The 22,452-nt window shown below is 38.8% G+C and overlaps 3 protein-coding genes across 7 annotated transcripts in view; 1 reads left to right on the top strand and 2 right to left on the bottom strand.

Moving 5' to 3' along the window:
• Positions 1–70: 70 nt before the first annotated feature.
• Positions 71–12,713, bottom strand: dnajc7 (DnaJ (Hsp40) homolog, subfamily C, member 7). Of its 2 annotated transcripts, none has more exons than XM_043229668.1 (14): positions 12,535–12,713; positions 7,940–8,028; positions 7,458–7,582; positions 6,304–6,417; positions 6,112–6,186; positions 5,916–6,034; positions 5,411–5,564; positions 3,957–4,121; positions 3,687–3,778; positions 3,525–3,598; positions 3,298–3,444; positions 2,688–2,837; positions 2,188–2,250; positions 71–1,615 (listed from the first exon to the last, which is right to left on the bottom strand). In XM_043229668.1, the coding sequence occupies exons 1-14, from the start codon at positions 12,696–12,698 to the stop codon at positions 1,578–1,580; spliced, it is 1,569 nt and encodes a 522-aa protein (XP_043085603.1). In that variant the 5' UTR covers positions 12,699–12,713; the 3' UTR covers positions 71–1,577. The 2 variants fall into 2 exon arrangements, with proteins under 2 accessions (XP_043085603.1, XP_043085602.1); XM_043229667.1 differs by having other exon boundaries at positions 2,179–2,250.
• Positions 12,714–13,853: 1,140 nt separating this feature from the next.
• Positions 13,854–16,273, top strand: nkiras2 (NFKB inhibitor interacting Ras-like 2). Its single transcript, XM_043229689.1, has 4 exons — positions 13,854–13,937; positions 14,147–14,284; positions 14,376–14,617; positions 15,182–16,273. Exons 2-4 carry the CDS (start codon positions 14,191–14,193, stop codon positions 15,422–15,424), a joined length of 579 nt encoding a protein of 192 aa, XP_043085624.1. The 5' UTR covers positions 13,854–13,937; positions 14,147–14,190; the 3' UTR covers positions 15,425–16,273.
• Positions 16,274–17,391: 1,118 nt separating this feature from the next.
• znf385c (zinc finger protein 385C) overlaps positions 17,392–22,452 on the bottom strand; it is a 76,472-nt gene continuing 71,411 nt past the window's right edge. Inside the window, exons 8-9 of one of the 4 annotated variants that reach the window (XM_043235762.1) lie at positions 22,283–22,375; positions 17,392–21,346 (exon numbers count right to left, since the gene is read on the bottom strand). In XM_043235762.1, coding sequence (XP_043091697.1) covers positions 21,119–21,346; positions 22,283–22,375 — 321 coding nt within the window. In that variant the 3' untranslated portion in view covers positions 17,392–21,118. The remainder of the gene's footprint in view (positions 21,347–22,282; positions 22,376–22,452) is intronic. The other 3 variants (XM_043235760.1, XM_043235761.1, XM_043235763.1) reach the window with 3 other exon arrangements.

The raw sequence follows: 22,452 nt of genomic DNA on the forward strand, positions 1-22,452 counted from the left end.
AACGTAAAAAACGCCTTCATTGATGCGAAATAAACTCCACATGTATTAGAAGAGACAGAGAAGCTAAGAATTTGGTGAAGGGGAAAACAGAAAGAGGCTTACTTTATTTACATGGCTTTTTAAAAACGGTCCATAGTCAAGACTGTTCCAGCGGAGTGAGCAAAGTCAGCATGGACATTGTCTTCTGAATACACTGAAGATCTTTCAAGATGAGCAATATGAACATATTCCAGACAAATGCTTAAATTGCACAGTTTCCTAACTGGGTACACGGTCAGGTCAAAGACAGCAAGAGAATGCTGGAGCACAACAAATCTTCAGCGATCCAAGGAACATTTAGGTAAAACGGTAAACATGGCTCACTGATCATGCCTGCAATTTACATAGACCCATATTACACACACTGTGGAGTCAAATGGTATCAAGCCCACAAATAACCAGATCAATAAGCTCGTCTGACATTCACTCACTCCAGAGGCTCTTTAATTCAGAAGTTAATAGAGTGCTGGCCAAACACGGTCTCTCCCTGGGTTTAACCTTTAAGAGTGTAGATCCTAGTGTATCCAAAGATCATCCATCCATCCATCCGAAGCTCACATCCAGCGAATTTACAATAAATATACATATCAAAAAAGTGAGTGTATTTCAGTTAAAAAAAATTAAACAGTCATAAACTATCAACACAAAGAAACACTTTACATTCCAGTAAAATGTACAATGCAGCAAGGGGTTTGAATGGCAACATTGACAAATGAATCTTAGAGAGGGACGTGGTCAACAGGTGCGTGAGCTCGCTCTCTCTGAATCTCTGTATGCAGTAGTCAAACAATCCACTCGCTTGACGAAACCCAGAACCAGCGCTATTCTTACGGTCAGATTTGGCATGAGGTGCTGCATTCACATAGTAGTTTGCTGAGGTCTCTAAAACGGTTTGCAATGCTCCATAAATATATCTATGTGAATTCTGACTTTGTACATGTTTAAACAATCTATACGGCACTAGCAGTGATGATTTCCTGTACTAACCCGTGTTTTTTTTTTGGATTTGGACGATATGGATCATTTTGCTATCACTAATATGTTTGGGAGAGGGGCTGTCTGTGGGTGGATGGGAAATGAGATCGAAGCATTTAGAGTGGGCCTGGGGAAAAACAGCAGATTTGCCTGTAGCACCGTCTTAGATTCCCCCCCAAACATCAGCTCAGCTTGTAGTTGAAGCTTTTGAAAGTGACAATGAATTCAGGGTACATTCGATAGAGCGGATTAAAAAAAGCTAAACAAAACAATAAAATTAAAGCTGGAATACATGGGCCAAAAAGGACACTGATCAGAGAGAGAACTGTGCAATGCATCATGTTGTTTTTTCTGGTACAGAATGGTCATGCCCCTGCCGTTGTTGTCTTTGTGCGTAAGCAATAAAACAAGTCAATGGCACAGACGCAGGTCCAACTGTGGAGCCCTGAAAGCCCCTTACACCAGAGCGTAATACATCAGAGAGCAGGGATGGAGGGGAGTAGTCCGGTTCAGGGCAATTCAGAGGTTGTGAAACTACTGCATACATGCTGAACGTTGCCAAGTTAACCAAACTGGAAGAAGAAATTTCCAGGTCCAGATGCTGCAGGAAAACAAAGAGGTTTTAGTTGTGCTGAAAAGAATCAAGAGTTGAATATAACATGAGAATATTATTCACACAAATGAGCTACATTATAACAGCTGTAGAGTACATTTTTACAGTAGTCTTGATGATATTTAAACATCTGATTAAAAGTTTGTGACTAGTACGATTTTTTTTTTTTTAAAAGAAACCAATGCTTTTATTCATAATGGTTTCTGAAGGATCATGTGACACTGAAGACTGGAGAATGATGCTGAAAAATCAGCTGACATCACAGGAATGAACTACATCTTAAAAAAGGAAAAAAATATAAAGCTCTTTTAAATTGTTATATTTATCAAAAGTTTTACTGCATTTTTGATCAACTAAATGATTCCTTGCTGACCATTAAGAGGAGTCATTTAAAACCATGAGAAGGGGGGGGGATAAATAAAAAAAAATAAAAAAATAAAAAATCGTACCAATCCCAAACTTTACAAAAGTACTGAAATTCAATGGTTTACCCTACAGTTTGAATATGTGATTAATGAAATGTATGAAAAGTAAATAAAGGTATGCCTTACATGAATTACCTTCAAAACTAAACCCACCCGGGCCACCAAAGAACGCTTTGAAGATGTTGTTGGCATCAAAGTCTGAAAAAGAGGAACAAAAAAAACAACAAAATAAAAAAAATCATTAGTTCACCATACACAGATTAAATTAGATGTATGGGCCAATCATATATATATATATATATATATATATATATATATATATATATATATATATATATATATATATATATATATATATATATATATATATATATATATATATATATATATATATATATATATATATATATATATATATATATGGGGGTCACAGATGTGCTTTATGTCACACACTAACTACTAGGCTATTGGCGTCAACAGATCAAGTAAAATTATTTTTTTTAGTTTTATGGAAGCTTTAGTTGAAAGACAGTGCCAAGTAATTAGCAAAACAATAATGAAACCCATATGACGGAATAAATCAGCGTTACAGAAAGAGAAATGAAGAGGAGCCTGAATGTGTGAAGGAGACAGACCCATGTTCATGTCGTCATCCTCCAGGTCGTGGCCGCTGTCATACCGGGACTTTTTCTTGGGGTCAGAGAGCACAGTGAAGGCTTCGCCCACCTCCTTAAATTTCTTCTCTTCCTCTTTCTGCACTTCAGCACTCGCTCCGCTATGTCGGTCTGCGGAAAAAAGTACAAGAGAAACTGTAGCTATGTTTCCATCCAAAAGTTATGGATTAAATTTATGCACAAAATTGGAATATTGCATAAAACATTTGCGAAGCAGTTTCCATCCAGTGAGTTGAAAAGAACAAAATTGTGACTTTCTGATTGACTTGCACTAAATATCAAGAAAAATTGAATTAGCTGTAGTATAGTAGAATGCACTGGATATAATTGTTTTTTTCAAAAAATTATGACCTTCAGAGTGCGCAGACAAAAGATCATGTTAAGTGCTATCCCATTGCTAAGTCACGTCTTGATTGATGTGCATTAAAGAATTTGGTAAGAAGAAGTTTATGCCTTTGTAAGGTAAGACACACTGGTGGCCCTAGTACTGTCTACAGTACAGACTTCTGAAAAATGTGCAGATATAGACTGTATAGAGAGAAAACACTGATTCTTTCAATGAAATGTGTACCTGGGTGGTGCATCAGGGCTCTTTTACGATAGGCCTTTTTGATTTCATCTTCAGTGGCGTTTTTATCCACCCCAAGGACCTTGTAATAATCTTTCCTCTTGCTTTTCTTCAGCTCTAACTGAGCGTTCTTCAACAGGTTCTTATGTTCTGAAACACACCGCAGGAAAAAATGAGATCTTTAACAGAAATGAAATATAGCTTTCAACACATTCAAGATGAACGCATACCTTTAGTCTTCTCCGTTTGATAAACCTTCTCATAGTCTCTGACAGCCTCTTCATACTGCTCTGTGTCCATGTAACTAAAGTGTAAAATCAACAGGTTAAAAAAAAAAGAAAAAGAAGAAGTTTTAAATGTTAAAACTAATGCGTGTAGAAACACAGACGTACCATTGAGCTCTTCTCAAATAAGCTTTAATATAGGTCTCATCCAGTTTAATAGCCTTTGTGCAGTCCTCAATGGCCTGCTCCAGTTTATTTAACTAAAGAGAGAAACGTCATGTGTTAGAGCCAAACAATTACCAAAATAAGACCGACAAGTGTGACCCAGCTTCAGAGCAGGAAAATGTTCTACTGCTTGGCCTTGTGGGTCACTCCAATACTGATAATGCATTTAAACCAAATGTCTATAGAAGTACAAGGAGTTCATCAAATGCAGACCTTGGATCCGACTGTAGCTCGGTTACAGTACAGCTTGGCATTCGTTTTGATGTTGTTTGGGTCAATGGTCAGGGCCTCCGAGTAGAGGTCATATGCTTCTTCAAAGCTGCCCTCTTTAAATGCTTTGTTTCCTTCCTCTTTCTTGGCCTTCAGGGCTTTAGCATTCTATAACAGAAACAATTAGATACTTTACAGACACTGTGCTAAAACTTAAAAACAACAGTTAAATTGGCAGAAAATTTACTCCGGCCATAAAAAAAAAAAAAAAGAAGGCAAGTTTATTTCTTCTCTTTAGCGGATTTGGAGAAATTTAGTATTGCATCACTTGTTCACCAATGGATCCTCTGCAGTGAATGGGTGCCATCAGAACCAGAGTCTGAACATCTGATAAAAATATCACAATCTTGTGAAGCTGCACATTAGTAAAAAAAATTTTTTACTTCAAAGCAGGCGTGACTAATATGACCAAAAACGTATCGCAATAGGAATCATTTTACAATCACAATAACAATACACACCACAAAATAGTGTTTACTTTTAAGGTTTTTAGGATATCAACGTTTTCGTTGACAAAGTAGCAATATGGCTGCTTCCTTTATTAAGAGTGGACATGTGAATCCAATACAACTCACCTGTACACTTTCATTTAAGACCTCTATAACTGTTTCAGAGAACGCTTGCAAAGACTCTCATTTAAAGACAAAAACCCACACTTTGAGCAGCGTCTTCATGTGTGCACGCTTCAGACTGCCTCACAGAAACCACATACATATAAAATCACTGCTGTTTGGCATTTTAAAATCACTTTTTTTTTTAAATCATAATGTGTGACCATGACCACAGTGACGGGTTAAATGTGTCTACCTGTATATATTGCCCGCCTCTACTTCAAACTGTTTAAACTAACATGCAAGTCCTAGATCTATAAAAAAAAAATTCTGATCATCTCATCTTGTCTGAATCGGGAGAGACGTATGCACAGACCAAACACCATTTACAAGCAAAAACAGTCCAACACAGTTCTAAAATATGTTGACAGATTCTGATCTGAGAGAACAACAGGGAATGGCCTTTTTGTTACTAGAGAAAACAATATTATGGATTATGAACTTGTCAAAAAGCAACAGTTTACAGTTAAAATGCCTTGCTATATTTGTTTTCAATGAACACAGCTTATCGCTTCACTGATAGACAGAAATTATTACTTGTGGATTTTTGTGATGTTTTTAATCAGCTGTTTGGACTCTCGTTCTGATGGCACCCATTCACTGCAGAGGATCGACTGATGAGCTGGTGATGTAAAACTACATTTCTCCAAAAATATGGTAGGACAGAAATACAAACTCATCTACATCTTGAATGGCCCAAGGGAGAGTACAATTTTAGCAAATTTTCAATTTTGGCTGAACTACAACCTTAATTTGAACACTTAAAATGCATTTAAATACACTTACTCTGCAGGCCAGACGGGCCTTCTCATGGTCTGGTGCCATGCGCAGCGCTTGAATGAAAAACTGCACCGCCTTATCAATGCAGTCTTCGTAATACAGACATAATCCCCGCACATACAAGGCATCGCCATTGGTGGAATCCATCCGCAATATATCACTGAAGATGCAAAAAGCAAGAGTGAGATACACCAGTGGTCAACTGATATGGATTTTTCAACAGACAATGAAAACTACGTGGGCAATAACAGATAAATATCCGTCCATAATAAATGAAAAAAAGAAATATTGTATTTTTTGAATATTGCAGCTAAGGGCTTATTACATGGATTACAAATTGCCAAAACATGTTGACAAAATCGTATTGTTTTGAATTTTTTTTATGTTGAACCAGATGAAAGTTTTTTTCTGCAGTTCTATGGATGTTTTGCCCTCCAGGTTTTCAAACTGGTCATATGACTTAAATCTATGAATTACCTAAACATTTCCAGTAACACTATAGTCCTGTTACCTGGCGACAGATTGGGCCTCTGGGTATCGTCCCAACAGAGCCAGACACTCTGCTTTCAAAACCTTGAACCTGTGACATGCAGAAGCAGACTCTAATGCCCGATCCATACAGAACACCACCTACAGAGAGAGACACACACACACTTATATTCATCCGTACAGACTAGCAACTAGACGAATAATAAAAACACACTCACCATCCTGAAGTCTCGCTTCTCAAAGCTGATCTCAGCCAAGCGCTCAAACTCCAGAATGGACTCTGCGTTCTTCAGCTGCAGGAGACACAGGAGGTCAGAGGCCGTATGAATGACACATGCCAAAAGTTCAGAGGCGATTATGGAACGCCTGCGATGAGACATAACAGTGTTTGGTATTTATAGTCAATGTACCTCCTGCTGAGCCTGACTGTTGTCTGTTTCCAGCTCGAGAACCTTCTGGAAGCAGCGTCTGGCAGCCATAGCATTGCCGAGCAGCAGGTGGCACTTGCCCTCACGCATGTGACCCTGTGGAACAGAACGATAAAGATTAGGGACATGCATTTGAAAACAGAATGCTGACTACATTTACATTTATCCAAAACAACATGCATTTCATTCGAGCTATGCAGCATTTTAGCAGTTCATGAATTCATTTTTTTTTTGTTTATGCCAGTTGAAATCCTTTGAAATCCTGCAAGTAACCCTTTCAGTGCGAAATGATAGTCAGAAGGGGAGTTTGTATTGGAAGTGGACAAAAAACATCTCACGCAATTGCATAAATTCTTATAGCTTGTAATGGAAAAAGGGAGGTCTTTGTAACATTATAGTATACTACTTATGCATATAAACATCAGCGGTCACCTTATATTTCCCAATAATATGCATTAGTAAAATGGCATTTAAATGTGTTATATGCTCTGTAGTTCTGTAGATCTTGTCATATTTAATACATGTGTGACTATCAGTGATTAAAAACCAAAAAACAAACATTTTTAATCCAATAAACCCAAGTCAAAAATAAGTGCACTTACAAAAAAAAAGAATTACTCAAGTTGTTTTATAAAAATAAGGTTTCACAGGAAAAATTATGTTTAACTTATACAGTGACATTTAAAAAAAAAAAAATAATAAAATAAAAAAAAATAAAAAAACTAAAAGGCTTATTACGTTCTAAAAAAAAAAAAAATACTAAAAGGCTTATTACTTTCTACAAAAAAAAAAAAAAAAAAAAAAAGTATGAACTAGCAATAAGATAACAGAAGGCATTTCAGCTTTATTTTTAACTTAATTTAATACTTTAAAGGCCACAGAAATGTATCTCTCAAATATGATACAATAGGCTCTTAAACATTTGTTAAAACATTTATTAAAAATTTAAACAAATATAATAATTTATTAGCTTTTTAATCAACTCACAAAACACACAACAGTTCCCTCATGAACCACAGTATTGGGATAACCTGAGCTAAAGCATGGTGCCACCTAGATCCTTCCGAGATTTATATTACATTATATGTATAAAAATACAGAAGTCATCCTAAATGCTTAGAATGTCAAAACGTCACCTTCATGAAAGTGTCATCTAGCCGCACGGCCTGCTGGGAGTCCTCCAGTGCCTCTCTGTAGCGACTCAGCATCATCAATGTGGCTGCACGGTTGCCATAGTAACTGGCATTTTTCGGGCACAAGTCTATTAAAAGGACAGAAACAAAATGTAAATAGACGATTTAGTAAACAGTAAGGGGACTTATTAAAAAAAACAAAACCTGTGGTTATTTTTGATAAAACCGGAACGGAAAAGGTCACCAAAATATTTCTAAAACAAGTGGTTGCTATAACAATTTATTCAGGAAATTATGTTACAGGCTTCAAAGAAACCATGTGGGGACGAGAGAAACCGTGAATACGAGTGAATACTGAGTCTGGTGTGAAGGCAGTAAGTGATTCAGAAGTGTGTAGGAACAATTTAATGCAAAAGATGCCTACAGAAAACTAGGCCGTCAGACGAAGCACTAATACAGCAAAGCACACTTTTAAGGGTTCTTACCAATAGCCTTGGTGTAGAAGTTGAATGCTTCAGCATAGTCCTTCTTGACATAGTATGCGTTTCCCTGCTCTTTGAAGCCTTCCGCTTCCCTGTGCATTGAAAAACAAAAATGATAACAATGCCTAACAGCTGTTAGAAGTGTAAGATTTATCCGCTCCAAAGCTGAACGTGCTCCTTGCGCTTTGGGACAAGAATATGCCACAATACCTTACAAAGACCAGATGATACAGATGCTGGCGTGTGCATATCACATTTCGAAGACGTGAGATCTCTAAAGAATGGTCTGCATTGTCAGAACTCAAGCTCCAGAATACCTGCCTGCACCGGTGTAATAAATACTCCAACACACAATATTAAAACAGAGGCCCATCAAGGTCAGCGGAAGCATGCGTGTATTTACCCAATACATTGTGTTCTGAGCTATAGGTGTCTGGGGGAAGTGTACGAAGTTAGATTACGCTGCTAAACATAGATACTTCACTAGCAGCGGTGTCTGTTTTAAATCAGTCAAAAGGCACACAGATGTACTGACATCAGGTGGGATGAAGTGCTTTCTGGGAAACAATGCAGGGCAGTACACATTTAAAGAAGACTAGAGAACGAGTGTCACATTACCAGCTTTAACTCTACCCCTCCACACTGAAGAGTTAAACATAAGAGTGGAGCAAAAAGGAAACAGTTCTGCAACAGTGAAAGCAATCTGCAGAGATGGTAACTTTATTCCTCTGGAGCACAGCGGAACTGTGGGTAACGAGGGGAACATGAGCCCTTTAGATCTACATTATGACAACATTTCTAGAGCTTCAAAATGAAAAGCAAAAGGTAAACTAAATAAACTGAATTATTATTTTGAGCAATTGCAAAATCAGAAAAGTGTTTAGTGTTTGAAATTATGGGTTTTCTCAAAATTGTGAGGAAAAGGTGGGCTAAAAGGTCGTAAATACCATTCGATACGGCAGAGGTGGCAGGCTGTTGAGAACATTTAAAGTCACAATAGATTTGTTTGCATCCATCCACCTATTTTTATGCACATTTTGGAATATTGCATTTAAAAAAAAAAATGAATGGCAACAAGATTCTAAAATTGTACTTAATAAAAACAAAAACAACTTATGCACACATGAGAGTAGGATAATATTTTTTATTCCGATTATAAAAGAGCATAAATTATGATGCAAACAAATTTACCAAATCAATTCCTCGAACTGCATCGAAAAAGTGACTTTGAGCTATGAACAGGACAACCTGACTAACCAGCCGACCGACTTCGTTCACAGCATTTAGAGTCCATGTTTTGGTCATTCTGAAATCCTCTCATTAGATGAAAATGCTTGTTTTATGCGGTTTTCCAGTTTTGGGTTCAGACCCGAGTGAGCTTGACTGAATGTGGCTGGGGTTTAAGCAGACTAAACGTTCGATGTAGTCCAAAATGCATGACTCGAAGGAAGTGTCGTTTATCTGGGGATTGAGTTAAGACATAATAGCCTTACTCAGACTAACATTCATGTTGTTTTGAAATCCTATCAAACTGCATTTAGGGAAACCCGTTTTGTTTGGGTTCTCCGATCGGATTTTGTGTAGCTTTCTCATGCCATGTTAAACATAAACCGGTCAGATGTTGTTTGTATAAAGAAAACATGCTGAATGACTTTGTAGGAACAAGGTTGTATTGTTGCGAAGTGTAAGTCATGCTGAAAATGACAAAATACAGCTGCTCTACACACCTCTTTGAATTTTGAGACTAGCCGTGACTTTCTGCCTCCTATGTTTCTGCTGCCACCTCATTCAGTGAAATGGCAAAATGGGTAAAAAAACCCAAAAAAAAACAACAACTTTTAAATACAGATTATAAAGATGTTTTTCTTTAAATTAACAATAAGAACCACTTGCACTTGGAATACTTTTTTCATTTTCCACATTTTAATTTGACTCTGCCGTTAAGAGCCTTTCTTGTAAATCCCCGATTTCCTTGATTATCTTCACCCTGTTTTCAGGTCAAGCTGACCAAAATCCCAATGACATCATAAGATACACTGACACACATGACAAACAATAAACCTAATCACTTCCCTCACAATCGCAAGGCAAGGCAGCATGCCATCTACTTGAACGAAACCTGCTCGCGTCTCACACGGCCGAGATATTAGTCAATGACGCCTTTATCTCTGGAATATTCTCAAGCGGGTTTTAAACACCAATCAACAGCTGAGCCTACTCAGTCGCAGAGCAAAGCTCAACCTCACTCTCTCCTCCCTGACAGAGAGCGGGCTGTAGTGAAGGGTTTAGTTTGTCCTGGGCCACCTGTGTGGTCATGCAAATATATTGTTTTACTCCGACGTCACGGTCACACCCTTAATCTGGAAACCAAAACCACACTAACGCTTTCTGAGAGAGAATGACGTAATGATGTGAATCATTGGTAGAGCAGGTACACGAGTTGTCAACTCTTTAGCTCACATGCTCAATTAAGCCATGACACATAGGTGCTTCCCATTAAGCGCAATAGCATTTTTTTCAACAGCCTTTGTTCTGGGAGCGGTCTTCCCATTCATTTTTCTTACCTCAGTTTAAGAGTTTAAACTTTAACCAAACCAGACCAACTATGAGGTGAATCGCAATACAAAGTAGAGACCGTGGACTTAAGTTTTATTGAGGGAAAGAACTATGCTACAATCTCATAAAGCATTGCAAATAACAACTGAAAAATGGACAATTTAAAAAAAAAAAAGCGCATTTCTTTGCAGAATCATGTTTAATTAAATTTTTCATTAGCGGAGCGTGATTATTTAGAAATAAAATAAGTAGACTGAAATAACGCAAGCCGATGGCTTCAGCAAAAGCATACACCATCGATTAACAACATCATAGCAGGTCTGTCTTCAGAGGAATGAAAATTAATGTTTTTTTTTTTTACTTCCAGAGCCCGACTTGGTCCAATTGACATTTAGAGTTACGGTTTTCCTACTAACTCTACAGCAGACAAATTATATGCCAGTCTGGATAACATAAGTAGTCATAAGGGTACATTTACAAACAAAAACAGATTCATACATCACCTGAAAGCTGAACAATTAAGTGTTCAAATTGAGGTACGACTAATTAGGACAGGATAATATTCGGCTGAAATACAACAGATATTTTAAAATCTGGATTCTGAGGGTCTAAAGAAAGCCACAAAACTAAATATTGAGAAAATCGCCTTTGAGCCGGTCCAAATAAAGTTCTTAGCAATGCATAATGCTAATAATTAAGTTTAAATATATTTACAGTAGGAAACTTATAAAGTATCTTAATGGAACATGATCTTTACTTAATATTCATAAAAGAATGAGTACGCTTTGGCCTGTGCCGTTTCTTTTTGTGCTCCAGACGGTCAGTTAGAGCTCGGAACATCAAGCTTGTACTGTATCATTACAGAAGTGTGACTCCGACAGATAATACTCTAACTACACTTCACATGAGGAAAGTTATGTCAGACACGAGGTTAACTTCTCGCGCATCTAGTTACCGTTCGGTAAGCGATCGTTTCTAGTCAACGTGCAAGTTCACTTCGCGCCTCCGTCCGCCAACAGAGACTTCAAACAGAAAGTTCCAGAAGTGAACCACTTATTACAGCTATAGCAGGTCCCATACATTCACTCACACACACACACACACTTCAGGGTTCAAATTCGTGTCTTGACTCGAATGACACTAGACGTCGAATAAACCTAATCGAAAGGCCATGTGCATTTAAAGAGGCAGCGCATCGAAAATTAAAATTCGGTGATCGAAACACAAGTCAGCCGGTCTCAGACATTAGTGACTGACAGCCTCATTCCCCATACACTTTCTTCACACGTCTTTTTGTTTGGCATACAATAAAACATAACTCTGACTGAGGTTGTCGTTCTCCTTACGGTGACCTAAATCAGTAATCCAAGTGTGTAAATTCTGTCACAACGTACATATTTTCTGGGGACCTGTCCCTTTAAGAGGCACATTTTAACCTGCTCGTGTTCCTAACCCGGAGAAAACGTCCAAGCGTGTGTCAAAGTAGTGGCCTGCAAATGTAGGAGACCCGCGAGGACACAGCGTCATTTCCTATATACGCATGAACGTTTCCCCCCCATTGTAGTCCTAACTAAGGGTACAACTCAACAACTATTAATGCTATATATGCTTATTGCAAAAGCGATTCGCTGATGAGTACAGAGCTGTCTTGTATGTGGGTTTAAGTGCGTCTGCATTGTGCTCCTAAGAGCAATGATGTCACGCTGCCTTCAACCTAATTCTCACCCTAAAACTGTGTCACGGCGTGCCGCACATCTGTCGTAATAACACGATGCACGGCACCCTTAATAGTCGCTTTTAAAGCCCGAAGCTCGTTTAAAAGACGTAGGAACAACAGCAGGCTAATCGCTAGGCACCCCAGCACTAAAAGCAGCTGCCTGGCACACTAGGCCATAGACACCCCTTGATTTTCAAGTTATGCGGCAGTCGCGATCTCAGCGTCTTCACGCAAGCGTTGGCCCGGCCGCGGCTTCCCTAAAACACAGATACCCCACGGATCGATCGGCCGGCATCTGATTAACGCGATCGCTCTCAGCGGGTACCTCTCTAACTCCTCGTCGCTGGTTAAGTCCATCTCTGGATCCGCGGACGAGTCGTAGTCAACAGTCGCCATTTTGCTGTAGAGAGGCGGAGGAAGACGCGAGGCACCCGAGCCTTTCATACCGCCTTCAGCTCCGCCTTCCGCAGCCCTGCGCAATGTGACCATAGTAGGTCAACGGATGCGAGAAACAGTACCGCGATGTAGTGTACAGAAACAATTTTCAGACCTATAAGTGCACTTAAAAGCAGTTAAAAGCAAAGCACGTAGTCTAGTTGGTTAAAATGAATAGCTCTGGTACTGTACATTACATCCAAATTATAGCTTAGTACAGATATCTCTATGGACATCAGTAGCGACTATTATAACTATGCGAAACAACGTAAAAGAGTTCATTTATTTGTACGCAGGGGTTTTGATTCAAGTCCATGATTCGAATCTTTTGAATCTGTTCACTTAAATAAAAAGATCGCAGGTGAAGTCGCGGTGCGCCAGTAGGTGGCGACAAATGACCGCGTTTTGTATAGCTAAACGTGTGACGTGTAATGTTTAAAAAAAAAAACATCAGAGAAATATAAGAAAATTTAAATAAAATAATTGCAGATATTTGCAGATAGTAGCTGACCGCATTTGACAGCTTTCACGCTTTTCGGACATGATATTGGTAGGTATTGCTTTAATTGGTAGCTTTTGATTTAAAAGCTAAATTATTTTCATTTTATGTAGCCTATAACTACTAAATTTAGTGCTAGTAAATTATTGTAATGTGAGTTGATGTAACTGGTAAGCCATCAGTCCTGTTTAGGCTCAGCAGAATAAATCATTACATTTATTCAAGTGATTCGGTAAAAATAGAAAGTGACTCGTAAGTAAAATGTTTTATACCTGTACTAAGTGTTTTAAGAAGGCTCAACCAAAGCTTCTTCACAACTTCTGCATCTGACTTTGTATAGGCTACATCATTGTGCTACATAGTAACTTTCTATACTGATAAAAATAAAAATAAATGTGGGAGATTCCTTTTTTAGCATAGCTACTATTTTGTAGTTTTATTATACCTTCAGCCTACTTGTAAACTTTTTCCAGTTAATTGGATTTATTAAAATTTTTTCGTAGTTAATTGTTTTGAAATAATATCATCCTGTTTTTAAATATATTGTATTTACCTTATATATATATATATATGTCATTTTTGTTTTGTGATCAAAAGACAAATATTTTCAGACAAAAAGATTTGCCCTTTTTTTTAAACATATAACTTTTTTGCATTGCATTTCTTTCAAACGTATTGCACGTTCTTGAATGTTCTGTCGTCCTCCGGACAGAGGAGGGCGCTCTTCAGCTGAACGGAACTGGTGTCAAATTTCGTCGAAGGCTGAAATCTGACATAAACAGGAAGAGAGTACGGTAAGAGCAGATTTTATAATAAAAAGCTCCGGTTATTTCTTTCATGAATACTTATCAAAGATCGATAAAATGTAATCTAATACACCCTGACGATGTAAAGGCGGCATGTTTATGCGAACCAGTGTGGTCAGCGCTCATGTGACAGCATTATTGTGGTCATCAGTTTTGTACTCACTCACTCCCTCCCACTTTTTTTTTTTTATCTCTAGTGTGTTTGTATACTTTGATGAAGTCTGCGCGGGTTTAAGTGATCATGGGCAAGAGCTGCAAGGTGGTGGTGTGCGGCCAGGGGTCAGTGGGGAAAACCGCGGTTCTGGAGCAGTTACTGTACGCCAACCATGTCGCAGGTGAGTGTTACGACAGCGCCCACCTGACACGAGCTATTTCTTAAAGCCAGATAATGAGCTAGCACGGGTTCACACGGTACCGCTGTGGCAGGTTCGGAGACCATGGAGACGCTTGAGGACATTTACATCGGGTCTGTGGAGACGGACCGCGGCACCCGAGAGCAGGTGCGGTTTTACGACACGCGAGGACTGCGCGACGGTCACGAGTTTCCGCGGCACTACTTCACGTTCGCCGACGGCTTCGTGCTCGTCTACAGCATCGACAGCAAAGAGTCCTTCAAGCGCGTAGAGGCTCTGAAGAAAGACATCGACCGCTGCCGTGACAAAAAAGAGGTCTGTGTGTTTGGGTTGCACAGATTGCACAAACCTGTTCAAAAGCTTGGGATCTAGATATAGATATACATATATGATGGATATAAATACATTATGGATATAAATACATATAGATAGCTAGATTAATATTTTATTAATACTTCTACTCAGCACTGACATTAATTGACAGTGGCAGTAAAGACAATGCAGAATTTTTAAATAGTTTTATTATACTAATTGATAAGTATACTGATCAAAACAATGTATGACAGCAAACATTCTGAGCAAATGCTCACCCAGTGCTATTAATAGAAGGATAGTACTAAATGTTACTTTTTATGTCTTTATATACCAAAAATGTTCTTTTACTGGTTATTGTTAGATGAGTGATGATACTGTGTTTTATTAAATAAACACCGCCTCGGTGAGCATAGGAAGTTTAACTGTCGTGTCAAATCTTGAGGAGTCAAGTTTTAATTGATGTGTTGAGATAAATCACAGTAATTTTTCAAGCTAAAAAATGACGTTTATGAGCAGACACCATGAAATAAATGTGTAAAGAATGTGTCTTTCTCCGTCTCGCAGGTGACGATTGTCGTTGTGGGTAATAAGCTGGACCTGCAGGATCAGAGGAGAGTGGACAGTGAAGCGGCTCAGCAGTGGGCACGGCAGGAGAAGGTCAGGCTGTGGGAGGTCTCCGTGACCGACAGGCGAACGCTCATCGAGCCCTTCGTCCACCTGGCCAGCAAAATGACCCAGCCTCAGAGCAAATCCACCTTCCCACTCAGCCGCAACAAGAACAAGGGCAGCGGCTCCCTGGACAGCTAGACACGGAGAAGATGGCAATAGCGCTGGCAGAGGAACATAAAGATACGTTAGAAGAGCGACGCCGGGCAAATCTCTAAAGAGTGACATCAACAGACGCTCGATTTTATATCTTTCAAAACATTTGAACTTGGAGTGCCGTTATAAGTTTAGCACACTGTATGAAGTTACTGCATTAATGAAGTTTTATATTCTTAAACAGGATAGAATCCATGTGTTGCTGTGATATATTTATCTCATGCTTATCTCAAAGCAACCGACTGACAAAAATACTGCTTTTACACTGAAATATATATATATATATATATATATATATACCTCTACATTGCAAAACGTTGTTATATCTTATGAGAAATCATCTATTATGTTCTATTATGACATATTTAATGAGATTTGTGCCATGACGACTGCTCTCTTGTGACGTCAACTTGACAGAAGGTTGTCTTAATCGAGTTAAGGAGACCGCGTGAATGTTTTGCTTATTTTCAGGTGTTCATATTTTACGTCGGACACATTCCTATACAAATGCTTACTGATTTATTCCATAAGAACACCCAAGTAAGTGAAATTTGTGTCTGTTTGATTGTGCGTGAGAGTTCACCGCTGTGCCATTGTACTTTTAACCCCGATGACTGCATTTCTTGAGTATTCAGTCATATTGTGTAACGTTAGCTTTTAGTAGTGAACCTATACATTTCTGTTCTGGAAAAAGTATGACCCATAAAGATCTGACTCTTATTTTTAGCAGAGATCGCTTTCACATGCATTTTGACATGTCTGTTTAAAATGTTTTGTCTGAAACAAAGACTGTATAAGCAGCTTTTTCGTATCTTAATAAAGATATCGATCACACAGCTCCTTCATCTTTTCTAATCTAAATCTAAATAAACGATTAATTTACACCAGGTCCAAAAACAAGGTTCTATGAAGACCAACTACGTTTTAAGCACATGATCCATACACAGTTAAGATCCTGTCTGCTTAACAGCACAGCAGCCCTCTTCCATCTGAATGAGCCCGACATATCTGCAGTCTCTCTTCAGGGGGAGTAAACGGGACAATTGGTTTTATTTGCCCTTTATCTATCTTTTTACAGAGCAGATATTTCATTTAGTTCATGGCTAGATCGGCAGTGACCTTATAATAGAGGGCTCTCCACTTCTGCCAGGGAGAGTGTGCGTGTCCGTCTGTGTCTGTGTGTCATGAACGATGTCTAAAGTTAATGCTCGCTCCAAGCTACCCTTCATTTCACGAGGCTTGCGTCAGTGGTGTTTACAGATCACAGATCAAATGTTTCACATTACGCAAGTTTACTTTTTACCCACTGTTCTGCGATACGCTACACACATCGCAAACTTCACACAACAAATTGTTTGCAAAATGCCCTCTCTAAAAGGCGCTGGGGACACCCCATAAACCGACCAAAAACAATCCTACCTGCAAGATTTGAAGCGGAAGGCCAGTATGGTGGTACGAATAATCACTGACCTTCAATAATAAAATACTTTTTTGTATGAATCAGTGTATTTAGTGAATTAAAATATGATGCAAATAATGCATAGTCCCCGTTAACACATACTCTGTAAGAACGGTTTGCTAACATTTCTAGTTGTGAGAGCATTATTTCTGAAAGTTCTCTGCACGCTTTTTCTTGGTTAAGCGATCGTTATAGGGGATACATATACACACACACATACTTTGAACGAACACAGTATAAGTTACAGGAGAAATATTTTTTGATAACTTGATAACTAAAGTCCTGAAAACGTTACTTGGGGCGGCTGCCCGACGCAGAGCCTGGGTCGCAATCAAGAAAATACGATTGAAGCATTGCGGCGGGCTTTGTGCTGACAATGAATTTTAATAGAAGGCGAACATTTGAATTTGTATTAGTACATTTTTGACATTTGTAGAAATCTGAATAAACGGAAAATTTTAATTAATAACAAATATATATGCTACTACTACTACTACAACTACTACTAAAATATTCCAAATTTAAAATGTTTCTTAAAATGTTTAAAATGAATCTAAGGATACAATTCATTAGTAAAACTTGAGAAAAAAAAAAAAAAAAAGTCCTTTTCGTATTCTTGCCGTTCTCGTCTTAAACACAAGATGGCGCACGCTTGCTGAAGTGATCGAGTGGACTAAGAAAGAGTGCCTGTGTGTATTATCGTGGATACCAGTTGGTAGACCTTTTTTTTTTTTTTGCCTAGTTTTGCTGCGTTTCGACAGGTTTGTCATTATAAAGCTAAGACGCCATGACAAGCTGTCATCCTCTAGTCAATAACCAGGAGTCCCACAAGCCCCCAAAAGAACAGCCAGAGCACTGGAGTGGAAGTCTAATCGATTTATTTCTCTCTCTCTCTCTCTCTCTCTCTCTCTCTGCTTTATTTCGTTTTCACACATTCATACACACCCTGTACAGAGAAAGAGCAAATGAGTCCGTAAAACAAGACGCAAAATCCTATGAAAATACGTTTTCCTTTGTGTCAGCTGACAGTTCAGATCAATGTTAGATCAATCACAGACAAAAATGTATTGAGCACGAAGAACAAATAACATATATAATGTCATTAAATTACGCAATACTGGCCATGTCCCTTTTAAGCTGTATCAAAATCTTCCCATCTTTGTTCATGCTTAAGAAACATCTAGTTGGATTGGACATAGTTCACATATTTTTCAGTTGACACGCACACATGCACATTTTCACACGAGGCTCCGTGATTTCCAACACATTCATGGGATTTGTTTGTGCTTTTTTGATCATATGAGAGATTCACTCTAGTAGGTTGTATGTGCAGTCTACTATTGTAAAAAAAAAAAAAAAAAAGTAAATTTGGCATTAATGAGTGTATTTTGGCACAAGGCTGGCAAACTAGTGCAGGAAGTAAAAGGGAGTTTGAGTCAAATAGTCAAATTAGCTTGAAGCAACGTGGAAGAAATGGGAAATGCCATCCACTGTCTTGTCACTGCTGGCAACGGATGTTTCCATGACTGTCCTGTGACAAACAGATTCCATCGGTGTAAAAATAAAAGGGGGAGAAATGTCATATTAAGCTTTCCAATGTCCTCCAGACTGGCATTAGGAACAGTGTGCACACTACACTATCAAGAGCACTCACAACATTAAGAGAACGAGGGAAGAAACATGTACGCTAAAGATAGAAAGAGAGAGAGAAAAAGAAACAGAGTAATCTTCCGTTTTCTTAAAACAGTTCCAGTTTCCTGTCGTTATTGCTTAAAGATTGAATTTCACTTAACTGAAAAAGCAACATAAAATCCCAACAAACAACCTTAAAGATATTTTGGAACTGTTACTTTTGGACAACATGTGAAATTATCCACCTACCAGAGACCGTCACAGTATCATAACCAGCCATATCTGCTGTATGGACCTCATGAGTGGTGCGGTTACGTCTTCTTGTGCCTCAAGAAAGCATGAAGGTATCCAGTGACGGAGCAGTGTTATTTCTCATTCGCTGTTTGTCCGTCGTTGGACCTTACGGAGATCAGTTTGACGTTTGGGAGTTATCAAAACACACACGCACACACAAACAAGAGATCTGATTCATGGAGTCCAAGCAAAGTCCTTGTTCTAAAGTGTCCTCAGAAAAAAAAGCTGAATTTGTCCATGTTGTGCCTCTTGAAGTGTCAATATGGCTGTTGTTAGATAGCTCTGTTCAAGGCCCCAGGCTTCATTCCCTCAGGGGCAAACCGTCCTCTGAAAAGCAAGAGCCCTGAGTGGGCTTGAGACTCACCCGTGACTCCAGGCTCTGAGGCCTTGTCTGGGTGTCCGAGTCTCGGCCCTTTTTTTTAGCAATATTTCTTATATTCCATCGCCTTCTTTCTCTCGCAAGCGCTTTGATTAACAATTTGACATAAAAACTACATAAACTTATCTATTTCGCATGAGATTATCTCCTTATTTCAGTACGCATGTCTCTGCAGAAATGGTGACAAAAAGTAATATCTTCAAGTAGAGCTCGTTCTTATTATCACATTAATTACAATAACCAGATAAAGAATCTACATTAAACATCTCATAAAATTCTACATATTTACTCTAATTGTATATATTATAAATGTTAATGATTCACTTTTAAAAGCTGTATTCATAAAATATTTACAAAAAGCTTTGTATGCTAGGGCACATTAAAAAAAAAAAAAAAAAAAAAAAAAAAATCAGACAGATGAAAAATGGTACAACAAAGACTCGACAGCAACATCTAATTCTACAGGTCTGAAGTCAGATGATCAGTCTTATTAGTCCATCCAAAACCATCAGATGACACTGATCTGGGGCAAAGAGACGTGACTTTGTTCAGGCTGACAGTAATGCTTGTATACTTGTAGCGGTTGAGTTAATATATGTCTGAAATTGAATACACTGCTATTCAAACGTAATCTTAAAGCACTCCTTTCGACAGTATTGATGTATATTCAGTGACCGCGATTATGGTCATTATGTTTTGGCAATGGCTCCTCTGTGCAAATAATCAATGATGCTTCCAGAATCGAAAATGTTATTCTGAATAAAATTGAGAGTAATGAACTCATGACAGGTTTTGGATCAAACACACACGCGCACACACACGCACGCACACACACACACGCGTACACACACAAGCAAAAAACATGGTGAGGGTTTAGATCTTAATCAAGATGGGACGCAGGCAGATTTTTGACAGGCACACTGACCTTTGTGAGGCCGTAATGAGGGAATACTGAGAACGAAATACGCAGACATAAAAGGCCACGTCAAACTGTGACTGAACCGTAATCATCTCATCTGAGGGGGTGTGTGCGTGTGCGCATTTGCAATCTCAAATCATCTAATCTATGCATCAACACTGAGAAAATTACGACACTGATTGGGAGTGTGTGTGTGTGTGTGTGTGTGTGTGTGTGTGTGTGCGCGTTGTCTTGCTACCAAATTGTCACCTTCGTATATTAGACTGGCACTCTGTGTTATTCTGTGATTACCCATGACAGAAAGCTTTATCATCTGTAAACTGACAGACCAATGAGGTTTGTGTTTGTAACAAAAGCTGTTCAGATGAGGTTACTCGAAATGTTTGCGAATACACAGACCGACAGCGACATGAGAAAAGACCAATAACAATTGAAAATACTTTAAAAGAAAAGCATCAAGTAAAGGGATGTTTGCATTTCCTTACTAAATGAACAGCTAGCGCAGTTATAGGTCTCTAAAATTGGCTTTCCTCTAATAAATTATAGAATAAAAACCTGATTAATATCGGTATAATGATAAATATCACAAAAAGCAAAGTTAAATATCCTTCTTATAGCTCTTTTGCTCCTATATCATCCTTGCCCTGTCTTTCAAGCGTTCATCTGCATAGTGGGCTGGTGTTTGCAATGAGGCCCCTCCCATATTCCCAAATATGGTCTTGCTCTCTCTCTCTCTATCTCTCTCTCGCACACTCTCTCTCCCTTTGCTGCATAGTTCAAGAGTGACCCTCTCAGAGTCACAGTTTTTGAGGAGGATAGGGAACACTATGGGAGTGTGTGTTTGTGTTTATATACTTAAGTGTATACAGCTTAGAGAGAGCGGGAGCATGGAGGAAGTTTGCACAGAGACCGTCAGTACTGAGAACGGATCGTAAGACTAAATCACGTGAATGTGCGCTCTTGTTGTAGGAGCGTGTTTGTTTTGTTTCGAGGTGATCAATAAGGGGAAAATATGATGGGAGTGTGTGTTGCTCTCAGAGGTCCGGGCGCTGGCCTGAAGAGGGCAGGGCCGAGGATGGGCGTCTGAATGAAAGTAGTGCCCGGCGGGTGTCGCAGTGCAAGAGGATTGGCTGCGACTGTGCAGAGGGTGGGCGGAGTTAAGGGGGTGGGGAGGAAGCTGGCGGTCAGATTTTTTGTCAATTGCTTCTGTAGAACCAGTTTAGTCTGAGAGAGAGAGAGAGAGAGAGAGAGAGAGAGAGAGAGAGACAGAATGAATCATTATTTTATAACATTTTACAAATGTTTACGCAAGGAAAGAAGATGGAACTATTATTTTTGCTTTAGTGTTGCTGCGGTGCCATGTTCTGGAGATGCTATGTTTCATTGTCAAAGAAATGTATTCTTTGTGCTTCCAAAAAAGGAAAGAACTAGAAGTCAGTGATTAAGTTGTATTTACAACACTGTTCCAGAACAGTTCAACACAAATTTTATGTGAGTGTGTTCAGTGTATTTATGGAGGACTGATTCCTAAAACCTGCAGGGCAGCCTATGCTGGCTGTGGCACAGGGGGGCAATTCTAACTCAGCAAAGACTGTCTGGCGCTTCTGACTCACAACCTTTAAATGAATTAAGTTACATTTTCTTATTAAAAGATAAAAATCTGCTACTTACTATTCAAACACCAGTTTTGAGCAGTGAACGGTAGTGCTGTTGTTGTTTCTCAGATCACAAATGCAGATATGATGTTATGTTTATGATGTGCAATGCGTAAAAAGACAGCACCAGGTCATTATAATCAGTAATTATGTCTCCACTGGATGCAACAAATGCCTAGTTTGCAATGTGTATAGTCTACAAATCACAGCGCACTGGTTAGCTGGCCAATAGATAAGCTTTGTACAAATCAACCTGTTTCAGGAGGCGGGGCTTAGATGAGAAACAATAATGTACGTGGAAAATAATGTCTTTTTCGAAACCACATAAACACATTGCATTATACCAAATACACAAAATAATTTATTTTTAGCAACATCATATGACCCCTTTCATTTTTGAAATGTATAGTCACACCTCAAAGTCACATCAACGGCTGATCTGATGTTGCGATTTGGTGCATAAATTATAGACTACAACTTTAAGAGACTGAGTTCGGTCACTCACCTGTGAGGACAGAGAGGACAGATTGCATTGGTTGATAACTTTCTTCATAGCAGACACTGCACCACTCGCATAACTGTTCCATCTGACACCCTGCTGGAACAGATCAGAAGAGCTGCTATAATCACGTGTGTGTAGCAGACATAAAAATTATTTTAATTACACAAAATTAC

This window comes from Puntigrus tetrazona, chromosome 3, assembly GCF_018831695.1.
Source record: "Puntigrus tetrazona isolate hp1 chromosome 3, ASM1883169v1, whole genome shotgun sequence".
Taxonomy (NCBI): Eukaryota; Metazoa; Chordata; class Actinopteri; order Cypriniformes; family Cyprinidae; genus Puntigrus; species Puntigrus tetrazona.